Source organism: Mirounga leonina, unplaced genomic scaffold, assembly GCF_011800145.1.
Source record: "Mirounga leonina isolate KUSES-001 unplaced genomic scaffold, KU_Mleo_1.0 Mir_82, whole genome shotgun sequence".
In the NCBI taxonomy this organism is placed as follows: Eukaryota; Metazoa; Chordata; class Mammalia; order Carnivora; family Phocidae; genus Mirounga; species Mirounga leonina.
This window is the reverse complement of record NW_023270825.1, coordinates 29,296,795-29,322,372: the sequence shown is the minus strand read 5'-3', so window position 1 is coordinate 29,322,372 and position 25,578 is coordinate 29,296,795. Positions and strand designations below refer to the sequence as shown.

Below are 25,578 nucleotides of genomic sequence, written 5' to 3'. Positions count from 1 at the left end.
TGCTTACTCTCCCACCAACACAAGCCCGTTTCCCAAATCGAGACCCAGCCTTTGGCCCCATGCTGTGCGGTCAGGAGCCACACGTCGCCCGTGGCTGAGGGGCCGTTGTCACGTGGCTAGCCCAAAGTGAGCAGTGCTGTTACGTGTCTATACACACCAGATTTAGATGCATGTACATCACCTTGTTTTTATATTGGTTTCTTGATTACATGTTCAAATGACAGCATCTTAGATAGATTAGATTAAATAAACAGTTAATTTCACCTATTCCCTTTTACTTCTGTCATGTGGCTGCTAGTTCGCATTATGTCTCTAGTGGACAGCACTGTTTGGACTCTCCTTCCTCTGTGTCTGAAGTGTTATATAATCACTCTTCACCCTTCCTTTCTCAGTCCCCCCACCTGCTGCTCAGTCTTTGAAATTCCTTTAAACAAGAAAGTCTTTTTTTTTTTTTTTTTTTGCTTAGTAATAAAATCCAAGTGCATAGTTTTGAGTTAATGCTTTAGTGGGCATAGGTTTTTCTCAGTAATTTGTCTATCGGTCAAGTTAATAATAGACTGAACCTTCCTTGGTTATTTGGGTAAAGGGAATGGAGAGTGGTTTCCACATTTCCTAAGGTTTAGGGGCCCACCAAAAAAGGGGCTAAAGCAACAGAAAGACAATTGGGCCTGACATCAGTTTCACTCAGGCTGCCACCTGGGGCCAGTCCTGCTATGGAAGATTTCTAGCTTGCGGGGTGGGTGGGAGTGAGGGGAGTCTGATTTCAGATTATGCTTTGTTCCCTGGTGATTTGATAATTGCAGAATTTCTATAGTTGGCTTTTTGTTTTCTCCTTCTGAGCTAAATTTGGTTCTCATTTTGGATTTCAAAATTTATCCCCCCTTAATTTTTTGACTATTAAGATCCCCAGCAAACTCAGTACCTTTTTAGATGCCCAGTCATGATGCTCAGTGAAGGGGAGCATAAAGCTGACTGCTTGCTTCCTCTGGGGCCTGGTCTTAGGGTTCTGCTACCCTTGCCCTGCCGGCCTGGTGGCCTTCCCTCCTCAGGCCTCAGTGCTGACTCTGCTCTTACCCGCCCCCTCCACTCACCAGGATGACTGTGGGTCTCACTGTGTTTTCAGGACTCCGTGTCTCAGACTCCATTGTTGAGACTGAGCAAGGGAAAACATACCAGTATAATACTTCCTGGGGTTCTGGTTTTTGAAAAGCCAGTAATTAGAGGGCCCAATGGTTAAAAAACAGTTTAAAACAAAGGATGAAGTGTTTGATCCACATTAACTGTTAATGAGAATCAGTGTGGTTCCACCCACCAGAAAAAACAATATTAATTTTTCTTCTTTCTGTGCCCTTCATAGGAGTTGCTCTGAAACCTACCGCATGCCAGTGGTGGAATACAAAATGAACGAAGGGGTTTCGTACGAATTCAAGTTTCCCTTCCGAAATAATAACAAATGGCAGAGGAATGCCAACAAGGGGCCTCATTCACCTCAAGTCCCCTCCCAGGTGCAGAGTCCCATGACCTCGAGGCTGAATGCTGGGAAAGGAGACGGGAAGATGCCTCCTCCAGAAAGAGCTGCCAACATCCCTCGAAGCATCTCCAGCGATGGACGCCCACTGGAGAGGCGGTGAGTGTGCCTCCAAAGGTTCGCTCTGAATCTCCGCCCCAGGTTTAAAGAGCCCCAGACCCACAAGCACTAGCTTTAGGCCTTCCCATATTTTACGAGAAATCAGGAATTGTGGGGCGCCTGGGTGGCTCATTTACGCATCCGAGTCTTGATTCCAGCTCAGGGTCGTGAGATCGAGCCCTGCGTTGGCTTCTTGCTGGGCATGGAGCCTGCTTAAGATTCTCTCTCTCCCTCTCCCTCTACCTCCCCTCCCCCTCTCTAAAAAGAAGAAGGAAAAAAAGAACGAAGTCAGGACTTGAAACAGAAACAGGTGCGTGCCCTGGTGGCTTTCAAAGCATGGTGGCGTTTTGAAGCCATAAGGATGCATAAGGATGTATTTCAGCAAAGCATTCAGCTCTGAATAATGTACGTGTGCTTTGCGCTTTCGTTTTCATACGATAGCAACAGAAACCATCACTGCACACTCAGTGGCAACATGGGTTAGAAGTTGGCTGACTCTTTGAGGGGCTATTGACCATATTCTCATCTTTGACAGCCTTTGTCTTTTGGGGGAGAACTAATATGATGGTAGCTAAAGAATGCAGGTTTTTGATTGAGTGTCTGTATTTGTGTCACTTGTTTAGTAAAGATTGTAAAATATTTTAAGTAATAGCACTGTAAATTACCTATGCTAATGAAGGAGACAGTTGAATTCAGTAAGCTGATAGTCACCTGCTAGAAGAAGCCAACTTCTTTCTATACACTGTCCTTTCCTCATCACTTCTGCTTGTCTTGATCACATCTCACAATGTTTTTGTGGCCCCCACCCTGGAGAGGGATCAGGAATCCCCAGAGCTGGGGAGAAGTCTCTGTTCCAGGAGCTGTGTGGGGCAGAAAGAAGGTGGGAGCCAAAACGTGAGTCTAGCTCAACGGAGCAGCAGAGACAGGGTGCCAAGGAAAATGGGCCCCAGCTTTGCTTAAATAGTCATTGGTTGGTTCAGATTGGGAGCAGAAAGCTGGAGGCTTTAAAAACCACACTGTGATGTTTCTTATCTTAGTCTAACTTTTGTGCCTTTATGTGTTTTATGTGCTATTGCATAAAACATTGTCACTTAACTAGCTCAGAAATATTTAGGATATCATGTAGAAATAATTTATAGACAACAACAACAAAAAACTAGTTGTCTTTCTAAACGTCCTCACTTAATCCTGGAGATCTACTTACGGAACTCTACTATTTATCTCAATTAAAGATTCCTCGCAAACTGGCTACTTTACCATCTGGACTCCTCTTACTTTCATCATTTTTGAGGAGGAAAATATCTAAGAGATCTCTGAATAAACTCTTTGTTCTCCACATTCCAAACTTGGCTCTCCCTGAGGTGTGTGTGAACTGGAATTTGTGATTTGGCCCACATTTTGAAAGATGAACTGTAGGAACTCATTGTTTGCAGAAGGGCCTTCTCAGTGCTATTTTCTTTCTCCTTCAAGACAATCATGAGACTTATAAGTTAAATTGTTTTGTGTGGTTTTCTTATACAATATTCCATATAATAAAAGAGCAGGATATATTTTGATTCCATGCTGAATTTAATTTCTGCCACAGAAACTAAAGCCTGTTGCTGAACATCCTGACCTCAAAAGTGGAAATATTTTTTGTAGCTAATTATCACCATATGATGCAAGCGGCTTTTAGTGCTAGAGAATGCATCAGCTCCCTCATTTCCAGATGGAGCTCTCTGAGTTTGAGAGGTGATTTCTGAGGGTACGTGTGTCTGCCGCTCATCTTAACCACTACACAGTCCCCCACCCCTGGGGGCAGGGGAATCTGAATGCTCTCCCTGTAAGACCATCAGAGTAGCCCTGGGACCTTCCACGCTTTACAGATGAAAGTGGCAGGAGCGAGGTTGCCAGTGGTTTCAGAGATATTTAACCTCTGCTCAATTAAGACTTCTTAGTTTCAGGTATCTACAGGACACTGGACTGGTATTTCAGATCTTACGAAGGAGGGTTGATGTGACCTGTAAAATCTCAGGTCTACATATGCAGGATATTAGGATTATTTGGCTCACCTGCCTTTTGAAATACGTAGTAGTTAGATATTCTTCCTCTGTGGAAACTTAAGAGTTCAGTTTCCTATCTCATCATTGCTCACTTTCAGTAATGCATTATTTCTTTTTTTAAGTTTTAACTTGGAGTCACAAATAGAAGGTGCTATTTGAGAACCTTTTGTTTTGCTACTGTTTCAAGGATATTTAGATATAGAACATACTCATGACATTCATCAGGACTACTTCCTGAGTCCTCCATGAATCCCCAGATTCATAAATTTACCCAGAAGTATCATTTTCTCCATGAACTGTAGTAAAATGTTATTGGAAAGCATCCCGTCATGGTGTTACTGAGAACGGAACACCCCACTGAAATGGTGAAGGGAGGCTCCTGGCTGCCCGGCTCTCATCGTCCATTCGGCCTCCCCATTCCTACCAGTCCTGCCCTGGGTGCCATTTGCATTTGTCCCTGGGCAGTCTGTAAAGTGTGACTCCTTTCAGATGAGTTGCAAATGGTCAGAATAAATGCCAGGGTCTGCCATACCTGGAATCTTGCCTTACTGATAATGCCATGAGCCTAATACTGAGACCAAAGTACTGCCTTTATGTATTTTCATTCTATTTATTTTCCTCCCCTTGGCGCTAGGCAAGTTGTATTGAACTGTAGAGAAACCAGCTGTATTTAAGCTGAAGCCAGCAGCCCTCTCAAGTGTGCCCTGCCCAGATTTGCTACACAGATCTGCCCGCTTCATTCACCATGGCTGGTTCCAGCCTGGTTCACTTTCCATGAAAACACCAATTTACTGCTTGTAGAAGCCTAGTTTTTCCTGCATTTTTATGCAAGATCCCAGACTTGAAGGTCATTAGGAAGATTTTTTTTTTTTTAAATACTTTTGGAACAGATTTTCCTTTTTTCTCTAATATCAAGGGCATGGTTTTTATAACATACCAAAATGTGTTGGTGTTTGAAGTTTCTAATAAGAATTATTTCACTGAATTGTGTTCTGAATACATTGTTGAGAGAAACTGATGCAGTAAAAACAAGAGGATTCATTTGCCATCTAAATAGAACAAAATCTAATTCTGTTTGCCTTAAATATGTGAGCTTTATGCTCTCCAGGTGGCCTTTTGAGTACAGAATTTTATAGTATTTGTGAGAGTAGTATTTATTAACAGAATTAATATTTACTCAACAAAAATAGGTAATATGATGGATGCAAAAATATCACCATTTTGGCCTCAAATTTATCTAGAGTGTAAGGGTAGAATTGGAACTAAAATATCTACTGTAGCACATTGAACTTATCAGATTACTGTGTTTAAACATAGTGTGGGATCAGTCATAAAGCCCTGATGTATGTAAAATATGCTCAGAAAAGTTTAGCTATTTCAGGGGCTTTGCTGGACAATAGGCGTCTTAGCATAAGGAATTTTCCTTTCTCCTTTTTTTTTTTGAGTTGAAGCATCTCCAGCCTTTATGCAAATATTTGGTGTTGGAACTTAACCAGCTTTGGTACTTCTGAGTTGTACCTGGATGCCACTATTCCCCGCGTCCGCTGCCTTTAGCTCTGAGCAGCTGGGGGGAGCACTTCCCCACTTGGGAGGTTAAGGCTGGCCACGTGTGCAGCCTCCCCGTGCCCTCTCTGCAGCCACCAGCCCCCCACAGAGAGCATCACGGTCATGTGCCCGTTCAGTCTTCGTTTTTAAGGAGATGCTAAGTTTATTTGAGCAGTCGCACAGCAGTCTTCAGTGTCGTTTTCTGCTTTGACATAAAGCAAGCGCCCATTTAATCCCTCAGCTGTGGTTAGACGGTTCAGGACTCGTGCATTCCAGATGCCGTCTGCCTGGGTCATAGTTGTTTGGCTTGAGTTGAGGACCCTTGAGCCCTAGAACTTGAGAGCTTCGCTGGGCTCGCTCCGCCTACATCCCTGACCTCCGTGTTTCTAGAGCTGAACCCACTGGATGTGGCTGTCTTCAGTTTACCTGACACTGTTCGTTGCTCCCTCCTTCAGACTCCTTTTTCCTGTCTTCCAAAACTTCACTCCTGAGTTTTTTTTGGTCAGCTCTCTGCACCTGTCTCGTTGCCCCCCCCCCCAAACGGTGTGTCCTGTAGACTCCTTCCTCATTTTTCTCTTCATCCCATGCCGGGCAGTGCCGTGGGGTGGCTTGATTTTTCTCCGCAGCGTCGGCCGCCGTCACCCTTGTGTGGGCAGTTCCTCAGCAGTATAGCTCTGCCTTGACCTCCTTTTCACTTTTCATGTCCATTTGCCTGACGACGTACTGAGTCTGCCCTTGAAGGTCATGCGAGTGTCTCCTCCCCACAAGCCCAAGTGGCCTTCGGTCACGCCCCTGCTCGCCGTGTCACCCAGCGCAGTGACCGGCCCCCCAAGTGTCAGGGTGGCGCTAGGATTCCTAATTGCCTTCCTGTCCACCCTCAGCCCCATCCCCACCCCATCTAGTTAGGAGTCCTAAACTTCTCTGAGTTCTTGGTTTTTGAGCTTACCCCGACCTTGCCGCAGGGGTGTTAGGTCACGCTAAGATTGTTCTGGCCCGGACAGCATGGTGGGGGGGTGGTGTGTGCAGGCTGATAGAAGTGGAGGCGCCCCTCATCGCGGCTGCCAGTGCGAGTCCTCCTCCCTGGGAGCTCCTGCTCAGCTGGCTTTCGCCTTCCACCCACCGCCCCAGGCTCCGGGCCTGGGAAGGACTCTGTTGGCCGGGTATTCTCTCCTTGATGCCTTGACACGAGCGGCCCTGCTCCATCTGTCCTTCCGCTCCCTGTTTCCGCAGCTTAACAACTGGTCCTTCATTTGAAACCAAATTATTGGCCAAGATGAGGAGGAAAAGCAGAGGGCCATGCTTGACTTAAAGTCATGGGGCTCATATGGCTCCTTTTCCCCCAGCCCTCCAAAGGAGCTGGCGTCCCGTGGCATCCACACTGGGATTAGAGTTAGATGGATGCATGCTCGCACGTTCAGATGATAGTGCAGTGATGTTTTCTATTTAAGGATTCGGGAAATGGGCATAGTGCTGGAGGTCCTCATAACCCCCCGTTCCCTTTCCTTTATGCACTCCAGACAGACCCAGGGAATGAGACCAGAGTGCTCCAGCATGGCCCCCAGCTCAGGCTCTCCAAGTGCTCAGAAGTCACTCCTCGGGCCTGCTAAGTAGCTTTCGTGCACTCGGCCCAGACACATGTCCCCACAGGGCTTCCCGCCTATGGGGCCACCAGAGTTGCAGCGTGAACCACCAGAAAACTCCCAGAGGTGCCAGGAGTGCAGAGGCCTGGGTTCGCATGTGGACAAGGGGAGCAGTGTGACAGTGGGAAGTTCCCTGTCCCCTCTGTACTTCAGGGTGCTGAGAATCAAATGGGCACCCCAGAGCTGATGGGAAGATTGATTGAGGCAATATGGTTACTCTGTGTCTGATCTGAGCTTTAGGACGGGCCTGCCACATAATGAGGCTTAGAAAATGATGGTTGCTGTTTGGGACTGTTGTCATTTTGTAGATGCTCTTCCAGACAGAGCTTCATTGGGGGGGGGGGGGGGGGAACAGACCGTGTTCCCAAGGAGCACTCTTGGGCTCTGGTAGTGCTGCCAACCTGGGCTAGTGAGGCTGTCTGCGGCCTAACCGAGGCTAAGCATGTGGTGGGTCAGTGTGTTTGCACAGGCAGGCTGTGTTGTCTTCAGCGACAGTGTCATGGTTCCCTTTGGTGAGACAGAGGATGAGTTCAGGAGGCCTGCTGTGCATTTGCAGAAAGTGTAGGAAATTCTGAAAACCCATCCATGCAAATTAGAGTGACCTTCGAGAGGATCTTATGAAAAGCAGTTGTGTTCTGGGAAGAGCAGTGAGGGGGCGCATGACCATGCTGCTCTGCGCGTCTCTAGGGAACTGTTGTCCTGGGAGTGCCCAGCAGCGGGGTCTTGCCCTCCGACCCGGCGCTAGGGGGCTGCTGCCTTAGGACTGCCCAGGAGGCCTGGCCTGGCCACACCTTATGGGAGGCGCTACAGGGGCCCGTGATGGCCCCGAGGCTTCCTCAGCCTGTACACACTCGTGTGCACAACGAGACGGGGATGGTGTTCCTAGAAGCCACATCTAACATATGTCCTGCTGTCACCCTCCTCCCTGCGGAGAAGTTAGGCCTTTGCCTGATGGAGGCGCATCAGCTGTTTGAATACATTTCTCGAGAATTTAAATAACTCACGGGAAAAAAGTATATTCTGCTGCCTTGTATTCGAAACCGCTGATATTTTTCTTTAAGATTTGTTGATTGCACAGTATATATATATGAACTTGTAGAAATTGGTGATAATGAAGGCAAATTAGCTACCAGACCCACTGCCACAATCATCTGTGTGACACTTTCCCCTAAGCCTTTTGTTCAGAGTCCTGGACAGTGAATGGTCTAAGGTCAGCTTCCACTTGTGAGAATCACACAGTATGGTCACAGAGTGGCCATTCGGGATCTGCCTGTCATTAAAGTGCTGGCTGACAAAAGTAGACTTAATGTCCTTTTTACTTGCAGAGACAGTTGCCGTGTGCCATGAGATGGGCAGAGTGTCCTTAGGGCTGGTCTTCAGAGTTGAGCTGCTCTCCCGCTCGAGAGCGTGTTCCTGTGTGTTGGGTGTGTTTGGGCCGTGCTGCGAGAGGGCTGGTCAGACACTCCTTCTGGCCACACGAAGATGGCCCTGGACTGCTGGCTGTGGAGCTGCAGGCTCATTATAAGGATCACAGTGCAGACACGTAAGGAGGGCCGGCAGGGGCAGGGCCCACTCCTATACCTGTGCCCCGCTTACCGCACTAGCTCTAGCAGCCTGGTCTTCGCTGTCCAGAGAGTCCGCTGTCTCTGGAGAGAATCAGAGCCCAGCCTGGTGAAACAGCCCGGAGTGTCCCAGTCTGTCATTTTTTGTTTGACTCTTTCGGTGTCCCATTATTTATTTATTTATTTTATTTATTTATTTGACATAGTCATAGCGAGAGAGGGAACACAAGCAGGGGGAGTGGGAGAGGGAGAAGCAGGCTTCCCGCTGAGCAGGGAGCCCGATGCGGGGCTTGATCCCAGGACCCCGGGATCATGACCTGAGCCAAAGGCAGGTGCTTAACGACTGAGCCACCCAGGCACCCCCTTTTTCTGGAATTTTTTTTTTAAAGATTTTATTTATTTATTTGAGACAGAGAATGAGAGAGAGAGAGAGCATGAGAGGGGAGGGTCAGAGGGAGAAGCAGACCCCCAGCTGAGCAGGGAGCCCGATGCGGGACTCGATCCCGGGACTCCAGGATCATGACCTGAGCCGAAGGCAGAGGCTTAACGACTGAGCCACCCAGGTGCCCCGTCCCATTATTTTTTTAAAAGGACAGATGATGATGGCATATGAAATGGCACAAAATAAAAGTAGGGATGTAGAGATGAAGATGTGGTGCAGCCCTGAACCGTGGCCAACAGCAAACGGTTTGGACTTAAGTACTGGTAGGATCCTATGGGAAAGGAAAGTGGGTTGTGTGGTGGTGTTTTTCTCTTCTCCTAGCTTAGGGCAGTTGTGAGGAGAGGACTGGGGGTCTCAGGGACCCCTCGAGGCAGTTGCCCGTGGGCAGCCACTCTGAGCAGAGGCCAGCATGGCGTGCCATATTTCAGCTTCTGCTTCCCTTATTCTTGTTTGTAAACTGGGATAGGGAATGAATTTTTCTTGTCTAGTTTTTTCCAGTCTTTAAAATCCTAGCGTGTCAAAACCAAACAAAAAATCACTTAGCTTCTCACTAAAGGGTTTGGTTATAACTTCTTTTCATGAAGGATTTGTGAATATTGGTGGAGGGTAGGACTAACCGAAGAGGCTAGTGTTTGTGGTGGACTAATGGATTCTTATCTGTCTGTATCTCCCTCAAATTTGCCTGCTTACCCTGGGTGTTCAGGATCAGCTCTGTCCAGTCCACTGTTTTGCTATAGAACCTTCTGTGTGTCCCTGTTAGCTGACAGAGAAGGGTTGTGCTTCCTCAGCTTACCATAGGGGGGCTCACCCTATAAGACCCACTCATCCTTCCAGTCACAACCCCTGCCATCTTTCCCCAAGGATAATGCTCTAGTCTAACTCGTCATTATGGCGACCACAAACACCCTCACTCTCCTGTGTCCTAACTCCTGAGTTCTCTGGAAATCCTTGGTTTCCTATAAGACCTGTTTCGGATGCATTTCTCCATAAAGCTTCCTTTCTCTTAGTTTTCACAGTAGGAGTTGACTTCTAAGCTGCCTGAGCCTCCCCTACACCCTATGTGTACTGCCCTCATACCAGTTACATTTTACTTGTGTTTTACTTAAGAACTGTAAGGAGGTGGTATTGAGTTCATATCCTGTGCCAGGCTCTGTCCACAGTCCCTTGTGTGAGTTCTCTCAGTTCACAGCCCAGTACATTGGCTGCTGTTCACCCTCTTTCTTCGAATATGGATGCCCCGGGATTGAGAGATGAGACAATGAGCACGAAGTGATAGCTCGGTGGTGGTGGAGCTGAGATTAGCATCAAGGCCTCTCTCTCAAGCACTATGATACATGAATGAAATCTAGCACCATACCTAGACCAGAGCTCACGACAGACTTGTCGGATGAGCGAGTGTTAGGGACGCCCCCGTCACGTGCACTGCAGAGCCGGTTTCATGTGGTGCAGGCTGTGCAGGTACACAGAGCCCCACACGTACACGGTCCGGGCTGGGTTTCACACTCTGCTGTCACTGTCTTACAGTCTGCAACGCTGTTTCAACAAAGGGGACCCTTCATTTTCATTTTGCACTGAGTCCCATGAATTATGTAGCTGATCCTGCAAGCAGTCCATTTTTATTTTCTGTTTAGAGTCACCCTTAGATATAAAATTGACTCTTCTCTGGCGCCTGGGTGGCTCAGTCGTTAAGCGTCTGCCTTCGGCTCAGGTCATGATCCCGGGGTCCTGGGATCGAGCCCCACGTCGGGCTCCCTGCTCAGCAGGAAGCCTGCTTCTCCCTCTCCCACTCCCCCTGCTTGTGTTCCCACTCTCACTGTGTCTCTCTCTGTCAAATAAATAAAAATCTTTAAAAAAAAAAAAATTGACTCTTCTTAAGAGGCCCCCCGTGATGGGGTGCCAGGCTGGGAACTTCTAACAGCTTGCTAGCAGCTGTGATGTGATGTGATGATCCATTTATCTCAGTGTTCGATGAATTGCCGTATTTCCCTAACTGTGCAGGGGAGTTACTCCTTGTTGTAAAGTGACCTTGTCATGGGAGGCTCATCAGAACAGGATTTCCATGATCCAGTCTGAACAACCGGTATGTAAGATGTTATGACATGGTCAGAAAGCCAGGGGTAGCTCTGGTTCACAAAGAACACAGTAGGAAGAGATGAAAAGGCAAAGGGATGAGTGGCTTGAATTAGAATATAGCTTGATCAAACTCTGGTCTGGGGGTAGCACCCAGTTACAGTACCTTGAATCATTTATGAGAATTTTTTTTTTTTTTTACATAATTCTGGAAGAATCCTGGTTGATAAACATTTCTGAAGACAGATTTTAACTTGGTCCTGTTCCCTGGGTGAAGAGCATTTTAATTGCTAAGTTGTGGTAAAGTGCTGTGCTTAATTATGGACTCAAGCATCTAATTTGTCAGTCATTGGTGCTATTTGAAACCCTCTCTCTTGTTTTTACCATCATTCCACTGTTTGCACTTGGGTTACGGAAGGCCTTGTGTCCTTGGACACATCCAGGCGGTGCTGTCACTTTGGAGTACAAAGCAGGACAGAGAGGCATAATTAAACCTATATGTAACCACTCAGGAAAATGTATTATCATAAGCCACTTGGATACTGAGAATTCTTTATCCACAAGTTGATAAATTATAATCAGTCACAATCTGAAGAGATCAATTTAATGAGACTCTATTAATGTTAACACCGTGTGTGTGGTCCTGTGAGTTGATTAGAAGGGTGTGATGGGGTGCAAGAGTTTTACTTCATTAGAAATCTGGGTTTTGGGCGCCTGGGTGGCTCAGATGGTTAAGCGTCTGCCTTCGGCTCAGGTCATGATCCCAGGGTCCTGGGATCGAGTCCCGCATCGGGCTCTCTGCTCCTTGGGAGCCTGCTTCTCCCTCTGCCTCTCTCTCTGTCTCTCATGAATAAATAAATAAAATATTTAAAAAAAAAGAAAAGAAAAGAAATCTGGGTTTTGTGGGTAAGTCTCTTCTCCCTTTTGCCCTGGTATAAGAATGCTTCTGGAAAATGAGGAACTGATTCTGATCTTGGACCATCTCTTCCTAAATGTCCGTTCCGTTCAGTTCAGTGTTGTCATTGCAGTGAAATGCATTGCATATCAATGAAAAGCTGGTGTTGTTAAGTGGAGTCTTGTGGACTGTGGAGGTATTGTCTTTCTGGCTGATGATCATGACTTTTTCAGTTGCTGCACTTTTCATAGAATCAAAAAGCCCTGGTGTTTTATTTCTGCAGAGGGAAGTCATAGGGAGCTCCAGAGAACATTTACTATCAGTTACTTTAAAAACATTTAGTTATTTCTTGGCTAAATTTACAAAAATGTAGGGGAAAAGAATCTACTGAAATTAACACGAAAAGGTTTAGACATTTCCTTTCTCACAGTGACCAGAACATTCTTGAAAATTCTTACATTCCACAGAACTGAAAAATCTCACAGCAACTGAAAGCTGTGTTAATGTTAGTCCTCTAAGCCTATTTAGCATTAGTATCCAGATGTCGGAGGCTTGTTAAGACTAAAAGAAAGTAGATAGATCTTAGTTTCTCAAAAGAGAGGAAAAGCCTATTGATCTTGCACTAACTCTTCAGTGGCCTCAGCAACCCTTAAAACAAGAGTGGGTGGTGGGGGATGGAGAGTCAAGAAGTCAGCATGCTGGCTTCCTGTGTGAGCCAATTTGGGGGCGTCCCCCTTTTCAAAGTGGCAGGACAGCTCATGGCCCAGCTTGAGTAGTGACCAGCCACAGGCTCTCTCTGGCAGAAGTGGACTGCCAGGCAGGTGGCACCCCCTGCTCCCTGAACAAGGTCTGTTCTCAAACAATATTTGTGTGATGGTATCCATTTGAGTGCTTGAAAAGAAGAGTAAGTCATCAGAATAAGGGCTAATTCTGAAAATTCTTTTGCCTGCCATACATATACATCTAGCGTCGTAGAAACATTTGGGTGGCATTCCATCAGTTTCTGTTTGTGTGTTCTATGTGTGTGAACAGACAGAAAACAAAGCCACTATTGAGTTATATAAATGCAAAAGAGGGATGGGAGTGAATGCTGGCCTTCTGGAAATGCTATTTTTTCACTTTGGGATAACTCCAGTAACCAAGTAGAATTTTCTGATACATTTGCCAAATAAAAGAGCTGAGGTTGAGAACTAGCATGAGATATTTTAAATTAATGTACGTTTTGGAGAGCAGAGTAAGAAAAGTAAGCTCTAAATACAAATGTAGAAGTCACATCTTGACTTTTCCTATGGAATCAGTTGTCACTTCCTCACAGAAACACAAACATTTGAATATTTACGTTTAATTCGCTGGCATTACTGGTTCAGCCTGAAGAGAGTTAGAAGATGTTCTGTATTACAAGCCTATAAAAGCCAAATTCTTAAGGCAGAAAGGAGTATGGTATCTTAGTTACCTTGGGATCCACGCTGCTCCTTAAACCCTACCTAGTTTTCTCTGTAACTTACTTCTCCTATTCCTCCTCCACTCCAGCCCCCTTCCGATTATTTCAGAATAAATAGAGATTTGGGATATGTCTTAATGGAAAAGAATAAAGGGAGGTCTATTTTATGGTACCCAGATAAGTGTCTTGATCTCTCTTTTACCAAAACATGTTATCCAAAGTAGGCATGAGCTGGTGTTCCAGGAGCCCAGCAGTCCCTGACGCCACCGGGGTTGCCCCACCCATACCCCTTTCCTGAGCCTGTATCCTCCTGAGAGTACCAGCTGTGTAGCTAGTATTTCTCTGAGTCTGTGTAGCAATAACAAGATTGGTGATAATAACCGGAGGAACTTAGAGACTCTGCCTCTTCCTAGCCTCTCATCCCATCTCCCCAGCACCTGGCATCTGATGCCACATTGGATGGTACCTAGAGGAGCCATTATCAGAAGTTCTCTTGCCATGATATGTCAGAGTGATGATATATTCAGGGGTTTCTGACTGTAATTCCATCATCCCTTTTTCTCACATTTAAGGAAGAATATTGACTTTGAATCTGTTCTAATTGCTTTTAGTATAATATTCACAAATTTTGGCACTTTGTTATTAGCGACCAGCTGCTTTCCAACTGATTGTAGACCCACCATGGCTGAGAACCCCTGGCTTGGGCATCTGATGTCACTATGGGTCCTTACTCTGAACCCACCTACTGTTCTTCATTTTCTGCACTGCTCATAGGGGTTCTCCTTCATTCAGCAAACATGTTTTAAGCAACCAGAGATGTAAAGGGAAATAAGGCTCTCTGTGCTGCCCCTTAAGTTAAGAGCGAATCTAGTTGAGAAGATAGACACACATAAAACTAACCATGCTCAAGGATGTGCTATAGTGGTGCAAAGAACAGACCATGTGGGACTCCAGGAGGTTCTGATTCATCTAGGAAATCAGGGATCTGATGTTGGAATTAGGCCTCAGAGAAAAAGGATTTTATGTCAGAAAGGGGGGAAAGAGGTAGAGAGGACACGATGAGTAAAAGTATGCATATGGTAGCTGAGTCTGAGAACAAGGGCGTACTGAATGTGTCCAGAATGTAGGGTGCAGGGAAGCCGGCAAAGAGCATAGAAAGAAGGAAGCGCTTGGACAGCATGGTCCAAGGCCTGGAAGAGGGGGCCAGGGATTCGGGCCTCTATTCTGTAGGCGAAGGGAAGGTGTGCAGAGCACATTAGTAGTCTGATGAGTCGGCCAGGTGGAGACTGGAGGGATGGGGTGGACAGAGCCTAGAAATCAGAAGACCAGTTAGAGCACAGCTGTGCTGATCCAGGCCAGAGATGGGGGAGTTGGGAGGACAATCAGCAGGTTGAAGATCAGTTATCTTCTTAGTCTTTGTGTTGTGAAGACCAGCCCCAGGGTGCCTGACACATTGTACTCATTAAAAGTTGAACTTAATTAGACCAATTGAAGTGGAAGATGAGGCAGCAGGGAGGGGAAAAGGATGGATTCAAGGTGTTTAGCTTGAGGTAACAAATATGGGGCGGGGGGTGGGGGACAGGTTTGGAGGAATGGCAAAGCAAGCCTGTTAGGTTTGACGAGGTGTAATCTGAGCTGCGGTTGAGGGTGTTGGGTAGAGATGTCTAGGAGACAGAGGGAGAGTCTAGGCTTGTCGCGGAGCAGAGAGATCTGGATTCTCAAGTCTTGGGCATAGATAGATTTGGGAGTCATACTCTCAGCATCCGTCCTTATTCTTGCTGTTAGAAAAGCTGCTCGTTGTGATTCTGTTCTCCCTTCTGTCACCTTCCTGCGCCTGAAACCCCATCCTGCCCTGCTACAGAAGGCGCATAGCTGCACTGTTAGAAAATGCTGTAGTTCAGTGCATCGAGTTCTGTCCCCAGGTTCGGAACTTTGGTTTGAGTAAAAGATGTCTTTCCCTGCAAAAGCGTCCGGCCGTGCAGACGCACTGCAAGCTGTCCTAGGAAGGAGAGAAAAGCCGGCCTTCTCTAGGGGACAGCAGCTGCTTAGCCCAGAGCAGCGGATTCACAGTCAGGAGCCTGGCTCACTGAACGAGTGCCTTAGATTCTGCTTCCTCAGCTGTCCCACGGAAATGACTTCCCTGCTACAGGAGTCGAAGGCTTGGTGCCAGCTTTCGCTTCTGAGCTAAAATCTTCATAGTAAGAGGGACGTCACACCCAGTCACAGTGACCAGCATCACTTACTGATGTCCCTGGGGTTGTCCTGTTGTCTACTGGAACAGAGGAGGTAAAGGACAAAATCTGTGTCCCGATGACAGAGCTCTGGTTTCTGTCCCCAGAATCTGGGGAGCACACCTCTACTATGACGTTATGTAAGTTCACTAATGCCAATTAAATTCAGTAACTGACATTCTAGGTGTTTTTTTATGGAAATTTTTAGATGGTAGATGCTATACGATCAATCACGTTTATAAATACTAAATAGCAAAATCTGAATATTCATTCCAGACTTTGAGTAATAAAATTGGAAAACAAAGACACATACAGAGAATGCACTCATCTCACTGTGGTCATGCACTCTGGGAGAACCAGTGTGCAAAATTGGAATTAATTGCTATGTTAATGTCACCGGGGTTCAGTTATCCTCTGCACTGCCATACTAGGAAACTGCATAAGCAATTCAGCCCATTGAATTTTGGCAGCTTTTGGAAACATACGTGTTTTTTTTTCCCCCCCTTTTATTTTTTGATGTCCCCTATCTCCATCCCCTTCAAGGCCATTCTCCAGCTGTTCCCTTAGGGAGTCGTTTTATGGGGAAGTTTCTTTTGTAGGCTTCTAGCTGGCTTCATTCTCACTACCTCCACGAAGTGGCTTTCTTTGTCGCGTTTATATGATATTAACCATCATGCACTGCCTCGGGACTTCCCCTTGGATTGACTTCATATTTTTGGTTTGTGCTCACAGGCTGTCTCCCGGTTCAGACATCTACGTGACGGTCTCATCCATGGCTCTAGCAAGGTCCCAGCAGTGTCGTAACTCCCCTAGCAACCTGTCTTCATCCAGCGAGACTGGCTCTGGTGGAGGCACTTACAGGCAAAAATCCATGCCCGAAGGGTAGGTGTGCGCCGCCCCCCCCGGCCCCGTGATGTCGCTGTCTCTCATCTGTAACTCAGACAAGCGCCTCAGTTGATCTACAAAGGAGCGAAAGGGAAAATGTGGTTAATATCCCAGATAGAAAAATGTTTTAATGTCTGGTTCAAACCACGTCTCGGGAAGTTTATCATTCTCTAGCCTCCAAGGGCTCCATGGCAGAGAAATCAGGTTACGTTCGTTTCTCCAATTGTATATATGGTCTAGTTTTATAGTACAGACTTTGTTATTCCTCCGAAGCAAATTCCATAGTACTGGCTGGAGTTGGTGTTGCTGTTAAAGGAGGTGAAACAATTATCCGAGCCAAAGCTTAAAATTATTTTTCTCACACTTTCAAAGTCTCTGATTTCAGCTTGTGGGTTTTGTCATTTTTCTTTTCTTTTCTTTTCTTTTTTTGAAAATACCAAACACCCAGAAGTAACTATTTGCTTCTGACAAGACTTAAAAGTAAAAGGCTAAATACAAATACACATGATTTTAGAGGCTACTAAAAAAGAAAAAAACCACCACCACCACCACCAGGATGTCTGAAGCTGGGAAGTAATTAGCAGCAAAACGTGACGTGGCACACACATGCCCCCTTTGCCCAGAGGAAGAGTAAAAGAACCATCAAAGACATCCTGCTGGGCCATCTCTTTGGGGAAGTTGGTAGAGAACTTGAAACCATTTGAAAATCAAATGTGAGGCATTTATAAAAACTGATGTTTCTATTCTGAGTTTTCCCCATGTATATTTTTAACAGATGCACACTTGATTTCGTTACTTTCTTGAGATTTTACTGTGTTACAAAATAGTCACACTTACTAAGAATACCTTCATAATGGGTATTTTGGTTTATCCTATAGCATTTTTTGGTTTTTACAGCCATTAAGTGTAATTTTTGTTGTTGTTGTTGCTAATATTTATGTTAGCAGGAAGTAGGCAATAAAACCATTGTAAAAATATACTCCCCCCCCCCCCCCCCGCATCCCAGTGTCCCCCGGAGGATTCCCCTGGTAGTATATCTAAAATGCACATCTCTTCTTTTAATTACTTTAGTGACAATGAGAAAAAAAATTTAGCTGCTCTTCATGAGTCCCTGCAAAAGGTTTTATGAGTTAACTATTATTATCATACTGTACCACAGGCCCAACTGCTTATTTCTTGGTTTAAGGAGGAGGAAGGCCTGGTTTTAGATTTTAGATTTTAAATGGCCTGGTTTGACTTCAAAAATAAGAATTAACTGCAAATTCAGTGTTAGTACAGCAATAAAACATAAACGAGCTAACAACAACAAAAGCACTGTTTTCTTGTGACCGTGATACACTTGCAATGTGTACCATAAATGTAAGCTGAAACCCGAGTGTTTTGGTGAATGTCAGAAACATGATTATTGTGCCCATCCTGCACAGTGTTTTTAATGAGGTGGTAATTAACCTGATATGTAACACCAACCCTACTGTAGGTGATACTGAGGGTTTTTCCATTGTTTGTGAGGTTACCCAGTGATTGTTGACCATACCGTGTAACATCTTTTTTTACCTGGGGTGATCTTTGACCAGAAGACAACGATACAGTGTTCTCTGGACCCCAGGCAGTTTTTGCCTGTACCCATGATGTAGGAGACTGTGCACTCTCTGATTCACATGCATTGCCCGTGGGCCAGGTTGTATTCTAAAGTTACCCTTATCAAGAGAAAGATGATCACATCTACTCTACAGCGTAGCCCCGTACATGTAGGTATGTACTGGTTGATGGTGGGGCAGGACGGAACGTGGTTCACTGCAAACTCAGTAATGCTGGACTTTAAGAAGCTCAAAAGCATGGGGTAATAGCAGTAGATGAGAGCAGGACACAGTGGTTGTCCACAAGTGTAATCTGCTGATGCCTTGTCCTCCCTCTGCTTTAGCGGGCCCGCAGTATCTGCCTTGCCAGCTCCCTGGTGCGGGGATGCTCAGACCATCCAGATTGGTTGAGAGGCGAAATTTACCAGGGTGACTAATAATGCTCGTTCCATGCAGGTGGGGGAGAAAGGCACCTGCACAAGTTTGGGATGGCAACAAGAGATAAGTAGAAAGCAACACTGTTGAAAAGACCTAGAGTCTGTTTTACCATCCTTGGAGATTTATCTTCAGGCCACATGCTTGAGGACTTGACGAGTCAGACAAGGGCCAGAGGGAGGGATGGGCTGGGTGAATGAGGAGCTTGGAGATCGTGGCCAGAAGCGTAACTGTGGGCGCACAGCCCAAAGACGAAACTGACAGAAGCAGGCAGGCCACTGTAGCTTCCTTCCACACTCTTCCGTGAGGGAGGAAGCTTGTTCCTGAGGACCACTGAGACCAAGAAAGGAAAGTTGTAGAGCAGTTTCCACTCTGTGATGAGGAAAGGTTGTGAGTCGGCTCTGCAGCTGTGGACTGGCTCCGTGAGGCAGAGCCCGTGGTCCCAGAGTGTGCCTCGTGCCGCCGCATGGTACGTGCTTCTCAAGGCAGGATTGAGGGACAGCCTTGCTTTATCGTTCATTTAAAACCAGACAGCCAGAAAAGCATTCGGCTTTAAATCCAGAGGTTTTAAAAGTTGTCTTTGGTTTCCACTGCTACCAAAAAGGAAAAGCAAGATTGAATCCATGTCTAACTTTTATCGCTGTGCCTTTTCAGAGAAGTCTTCCTTTACTGCAAATTTAGAATAAAATCGTAGGGTCAGTTGGAGGATATTCACTGTTCTGAGCTAAACAAAGACCCTACTTAGGGAGGAGATGGCAAAGATCGTAATTAGTGACTTGCCCCCACCACCCATTTTTGTTGTCACTGTTAATGAAAATAAGCATCACTGCATCAAGTAATAAATACATACAAAGATGCAAACAGTTTTAGTCATTTTCTTCCAGATGTTTGGATCAACTTACAGGAAAGGCAGAACTGAAATCCACACACAGTCCACAGAACCACCCTTTTGTTTTTTAAAGAGCACCTTTCACTGCAGTTTTCATAAATCAGGTTTTTTGTTTATCATAATGGGGGTAACTTTGTTTAGGGAGGCTTATGATTGAATTTGTGAACAATTGTCATTGTACAGAAGTAATTTAGGGAGATGTTAGAGTAGGAAGTTAATGTCACAGCCTTCTCTGCTTTGCAAATGCTTTTGTATAGATTTTTCTCCCCCAATCCATAAAATGGAATTGCCATTTTACAAATAAAGAAATGGAGACAAAACTCGAGTGACTTTGGGTGGGGAGCTAGAACTTGGCTCCAGGCCTTCCTCCTCCTTGTCTCCTGCTCTTTCCAGTACACCACTTGCTGGTTCTCCCCATGCATTTATCAGTCTGTAGCAAATAAGACACCTGTCATAAGCATCGATCAATTCAGGCTCTGGTGATTTTTTATCATATTGATTACTCATAAGCTCATTAGTAACCACGCACAAATGTCTAATGTCCACACAAGTCTTTGAATTTTACACTCTGGCCCTTTTTCCTGGGCTCACTCAGTATTTACCTGCCGATATTGCTAATCAAGGTGTATGCTTTAATTAGGCATTTATTATTATTCTACCCAGGGTAAAATAAAACTGGCTCATTAAATAGCTAACTGTTCTTTCCAGAAATAGACATTTGCCTTTATATGCCAGTGTACCTACTTCCAAATTGCCCTTCCCAGAGGCAATTTAAAATTTAGACATCTTGAAAGTGGTCACTCTGTAACGTAAATGATAGCAATCTTTGTCTTTCAGACCTTAGAGCACACGTTCAGAAAATATTGGCTCCAAGAATGAGTGACTTAGTGATTTAGCAGATTACTGGGTTAAGAGAAACCCCTGACATGTTCCATTCGTTAGATAGACATGGAACATGAGGATGGTGAAATCGTTCCTTTGTGTGTGAATGAGAATCTGAGTGTGGCTACACGTGGGTTAGAAAATTGGGTTTTCTTATTCTGTATTTCGTGGGTTAGCTCTAGGCTCATGTCTCCGGCCCTTGTTCACAGTGTATGTACTGAGCATACACTCCTTTCTTGAACAGAGTGTTGTGTGTTGACCGTGACACACACAGTTTCGGCACCCGAGCACACATGCACAAGCATGAGCGGGCATGTGCCTTCATTAGAGTTTAGTCCATTGCCCCCAGGCCTGTCTTCCCCTTCTGGGTGAGGTCCCTGATGTCGTCTTTGCCTTTGTTTGGGGGTAATCGCCACAGGTTTGGAGTAAGCCGCAGATCGCCAGCCTCCATCGACAGGCAGAACACCCAGTCAGATATTGGTGGCAGCGGGAAATCTACACCCAGCTGGCAAAGAAGTGAGGATAGCATTGCTGACCAAATGGGTAAGTAACTAATTCCCACAAGTAGCAAGTTGCTTTTCTACCAGCGTGACGTTGGCCACCTCTTGATGACGTCATGAAAGCGTTCTGTGATAGAATACAGCCCTGGTTAATACACGTGAATGAGAATTAAGTCTCAGTTCGATTATGTACGCGTGAGGGCTGCAAATAAGACCTGAGAGAAAAGTCAAGGCATACTAAGTGACCCCCCCCCCCAGTTTAAAAATAGAAAGGGCATAGGAATTCTTTTCATCACCGAGATTAAAATGCTACACTGCCAAACCATATGTGTCCTAAGTATCTCCCTCGGCCCTTGTTTGTTGGTTTGTTGTTGCCTACTGTAAGTGCCCCGAGAGATGCAGTTGCTGTTGGGTCACATCTGTAGTGTGGTTAGGACCTCTCTCCTCCCGCCTGTGCTGTACCCCCCACCCCCCACCACTCTGCTAGAAAGCTCTCAGCTGAGGACATGTCGTAGCAGTATGTAACAGCTGGATGGGAAGGATTCTCATTGGTGAGCCTTCATTTGGATTTCTGGCATAGCCCTTGATCTCTCTATGTGGAACTGCTCCACAGTGACACCGTAACACTAGCTGACACAATAAAATTTTGCCATGAAACAAGACTAAGTCTCAAAGCAGTAGCCTCAGGGATTTAGTGTCAACACTGTTGATGATAGAATCTGGACTGTGGGGTGGGTTCTCCCCCCCCCTTATCCTATCTCTAGTAGCATTACCACCAGAGTGGGGTAAAAAGAAGGAAACTTCAGGGCTGAAAAAGGTACACTTTTAAGGCAGAGACCCATCTTTTTTTCTTTTTTTGCAAATACATTGTTTTGCTCTGTTTTAATGATTCTTCCCCTGTAAATGTACTAATAACCACGCACGTAGAAAGGAGTGGAGACGTATTTAGCTAAGCCAGGAAATGAGGAAGAAGAAATGTAATTCTCAGGTTCGGAAGATCTGCTTTGTTCCAGTAACTTCAGTGAGATGTGCCTCGTTACTGGAGCCATCTGTCATTCCACTCTCATGGCAGCCACCCCCAACACACAAAACCTGAACATTTTCCGATCTGCTGTTCTGCTCTTGACAGAATGTTTTTAATCCCATATGTTTTGATACTGTTGAGATGGTAACGACACACGTGAAAAGGATCCCTTCTTCAACATGACTTTAGCAGCTTTTTTGGGCTCCTAGCGCAGGCTTCGAGCAGAGCTGTGAGCAGGGTCTTTGTGCAGTGTTCAGAGCCCCACTTCCCACTCATGTGAAGTCACAAAGGTATCTTGGGACTGGAAAGGGTAATTATAAGGTTCATCCTAGACCTAAATTCATTCTTTCACATAAACCTCCCTCCAGTCTTTTTTGCTTTGTATCTTCTCTCATTTGGTGGCATCCCACTCTTAATAGATGAGACTGTGAAATTAATATCAATGAGTCTTTTTAACAAATCTGTTCATCCTTTTAATAAGATATGCCTTTTTTTTTTTTTAAGTAAGATACCCCAGAATCTGCCAGAGAAGCCTTTTCACCAGTGGGTGGCCTTTCTCCATCCAAAATCGAAGGCTTCATAGAAAATGTTAAAATAATTTTATATATATACATATATATATATATTTTTATATTCCACCGTTCCAGAGGAATAACCTTGCTTTCTCTAACTGGCACATCAGATGGCATCTGGGGCTTGGCTGGTATAAGCCATGCTAGGGAGAAATCAAGAAAAATAACTGTTCCGTTCTTATTACTCCGCGTACTAACATTGAGTGTATCAAGGGCCGACCTTTATACATTCAATTTTTAAAGCAATTCGCTAATGACTTTCGGGTCACTGAGTGAAAATGCTGAGGAGATTTTTAGCTGTGAGCCAGACGCACCTGTCTCTGTACATTGCGTGTGACCCACTGGTGCCCCGGTGGAAACACGGAGTTGAGCTTAACTGGCTCACCCATCTCAGCGGATTTCGTTTTTCTGCCTCTGCTCTTGGAGGTGGTTGAGAGTCAGAGTTAGAGGATGTTGCCCAGTCCTTTACGTTCAGGAATGGTGTTGCAGAAGTCCAGAACTGTTGCTGTTAGCTATCAGTGTGTTAAAGAAGCTAAATCGCTTACCTTTTACCTTTGGAACCCCACCTTGAATGCCGGCTTGGAGTCCAAAAGGAAGCAATTGTCTTAAGTAAACTAGTTGCTGTGTGTCTTTTCTGTTGTGCTTAGCTTACAGTTATAGAGGACCTCAGGATTTCAATTCTTTTGTCCTCGAGCAGCATGAATATACAGGTAAAATATTTCCAAAGTGTCCTGGTAAGTAACACGTGATTGCATCCGTGCCTGTCTAGGTAATGTAGACCGAGCTAGGTTAGCCACACTTGGCAATGAATGAATTTCATAAATTGAATCCATATATTCTCAACTTTCCCCAAAACCAAAAGTTGATTCCTAACTTTGCCGCGTTGTTCATGGCCTTTGGTTTGGTGGTACTTGGCTCTGCTACTGTGTATGACGTGACACACTGTCACCAGCTGCAAGCTTTACCCATCAGCCACTTAGTTTCTGACATGCTGTCTATTGTGTAAACTCTCAACAAGCTTATCGCTGAAATTCAGAGTTTGCTGGTCAGTGACCTGAGAGATGCAATGGCAAGCCGTCTTCATCTGTCAGCATGTGCTCGGATCCGTTTAGTGCCTGCCCCATAATGTCCTGTGCTGTATTCCAGAGCCAACGTGCCATCTCCCAGCAGTGTCAAAGGTTCTGCCTGCTTTTCGAGAGAGCCCCAGCGGGAGATTAATGCGGCAGGATCCGGTGGTGCATTTATCTCCAAACAAACAAGGGCATGTAAGTTAACTGTAAAATAATAAAAATTATAAGATTCCTAGCAACGTATCTTCCAGGCGTGCTTTGCTGTTTCTTCCACGTGGTAAGAGAAGAAGTCATCCTGGTGGGAGGTGGGTGTTCACTGCTCTGGCCCTGGAATTTCTATCGCCAGTGGCCCTAAGGTTGCTTTGAAATAAACTCAAATTCCTCCTTGGTATGCACCTGCCACCCCCACAGATCTGGATGGAAGGCCATGTGATGTAGTCCTAAAATGTGGGGAACAGAAATGTGCTAAACGTGAATTTTATTTGCTTACACAATGGCAAGCATGGGCTATGGTTGGAGCATCAGTCCAGGGGACAGACAGCTTCCTGACAACTGCCCTTCCTGCTTCTCTTGTCTTGCGTAGCTACACACATTTTTGTTTTACCATACTTCTACATAATTCCTGATCACTTAATGGGTAGAATTAAGAATGAGAGGTTTTGCTCATGTAGGTTGTGCTCTAGTAAAATGAATATGAAGCTAAAGAAATAGAGTGCATGCCCATGCGTGGCCGAGCACCCTGCACTAGCCTGTGTGGTGAGAGATTTACTGAAGAAATGTGATGTTGTCATAGTTCTACTTGTAAGTGATAAATTACCCAGTCTGTCAATTCCCCTTCCTTCATTAACACCTTTATATTGATGACACCGTAAAATAATATTTTGAATAGATTGGATTAGATTAATTATATTCTTAAAATTAATATCACCTGTTTCTTTTTACTTTTTTAAACATTGCTACTGTAAAGTTTAAGATTACAAATGTGATTCCTGTTACATTCCTATAGAAATCTGTTACGTATTTTACACTCTCAGCACATCTCAATTTGGACTAGCCACGTTCAAAGTGCTCAGTAGCCACACATGGTGAGAGGCCGCCAAATCCCACAGCACAGATCCAGAGCTAAGGAAGTTCTGCCTGCAAACATTAAAAATAAATGAAGGCCTTGTAGCATAAATGGTGTGGTTGCAGAAAGTGGCACCAGGAAAGTAATGGGTTGATTGGTTCTTGTTTAAGAAGAAATCTTTCACTTTGAAGTGAAATTTTTGTGTCCCCCTCCTGCTCCTTCCCCTACCTTAGCTGCTGAAGAGCAGGTCTCTTCCTCAGGCAACACACACACACACACACACACACACACATGTGGTTCCTTCTGTTTTCACTCGCTCTCCACCAGGTGTCTGGACTTCCTGTCTCCAGGAATGTAAAAATATCCTGTCTCCATCTAATGTAAAATATTATTCAGATATCTTTTGAAATCTTATTTCTTTGGTAAACTATAGAATGTTCTAAGCAACCAAGCAAGCCACTGTGTGGAAAGGGTTCCATATACATTCTAACTGAGATAATTCACGTACCATAATATTCACCCATTTGAAGTATACAGCTCAGTGGGTTTTAGTAGATACATGGAGTTGTGCGCCCATCACCACAGTCTAACTGCAGAATGCTGTTATCACCCCCAAACAGAAATCCTGTACCCTCAGACAGCCCTTGACCACCACTCATCCACGTTCTACCTCAGTGGATGTGCCTGTTCTGGACATTTCATATGAATGGAATCATACAGTATGTGGCCTTTTGGGTCTGGCTTCTTTCACTCAGCATAACATTTTTAAGGCACATCTGTGTTATAGTATGTATTAGCATTTTGTTTCTTTCTGTGATGGAATAATATTCCATTGAATGGATATACCACATTTTTTAATCCATTCATCAGGTGATGGACATTTGGGTTTCTACATTTTGGCTATTATGAATAATGTTGCTGTAAATATTCATTCAGGTTTTTCATGAACATGTTTTCCTCTCTCTTGAGTAGATACTAAGAATGGCATTGTAATTGCTTTCCCCCTGCAGTTGTCCCATTTTACATTCCCACCAACAGTGCCAACCATCATTACTGTCTGCCTCTTTGCTTAGAACCATCCTTGTGTGCGAAGTGTTATCTCATTGTGGTGGTGTTTTGCACTTCTTTAGGGACTGAAGATATTGACCATCTTTTTATGTGTTTCTTGGCCATTTGATACCGT

At 45.1% G+C, this 25,578-nt stretch overlaps 1 protein-coding gene across 8 annotated transcripts in view; it reads left to right on the top strand.

Annotated features, from left to right (window-relative positions):
* SIPA1L1 (signal induced proliferation associated 1 like 1) overlaps window positions 1-25,578 on the top strand; it is a 447,306-nt gene that overhangs the window by 380,760 nt on the left and 40,968 nt on the right. For all 8 annotated transcript variants that reach the window (XM_034992842.1, XM_034992846.1, XM_034992844.1 and 5 more), the window contains 4 exons: window positions 1,358-1,627; window positions 16,228-16,377; window positions 20,582-20,706; window positions 23,406-23,524. In XM_034992842.1, coding sequence (XP_034848733.1) covers window positions 1,358-1,627; window positions 16,228-16,377; window positions 20,582-20,706; window positions 23,406-23,524 — 664 coding nt within the window. The remainder of the gene's footprint in view (window positions 1-1,357; window positions 1,628-16,227; window positions 16,378-20,581; window positions 20,707-23,405; window positions 23,525-25,578) is intronic.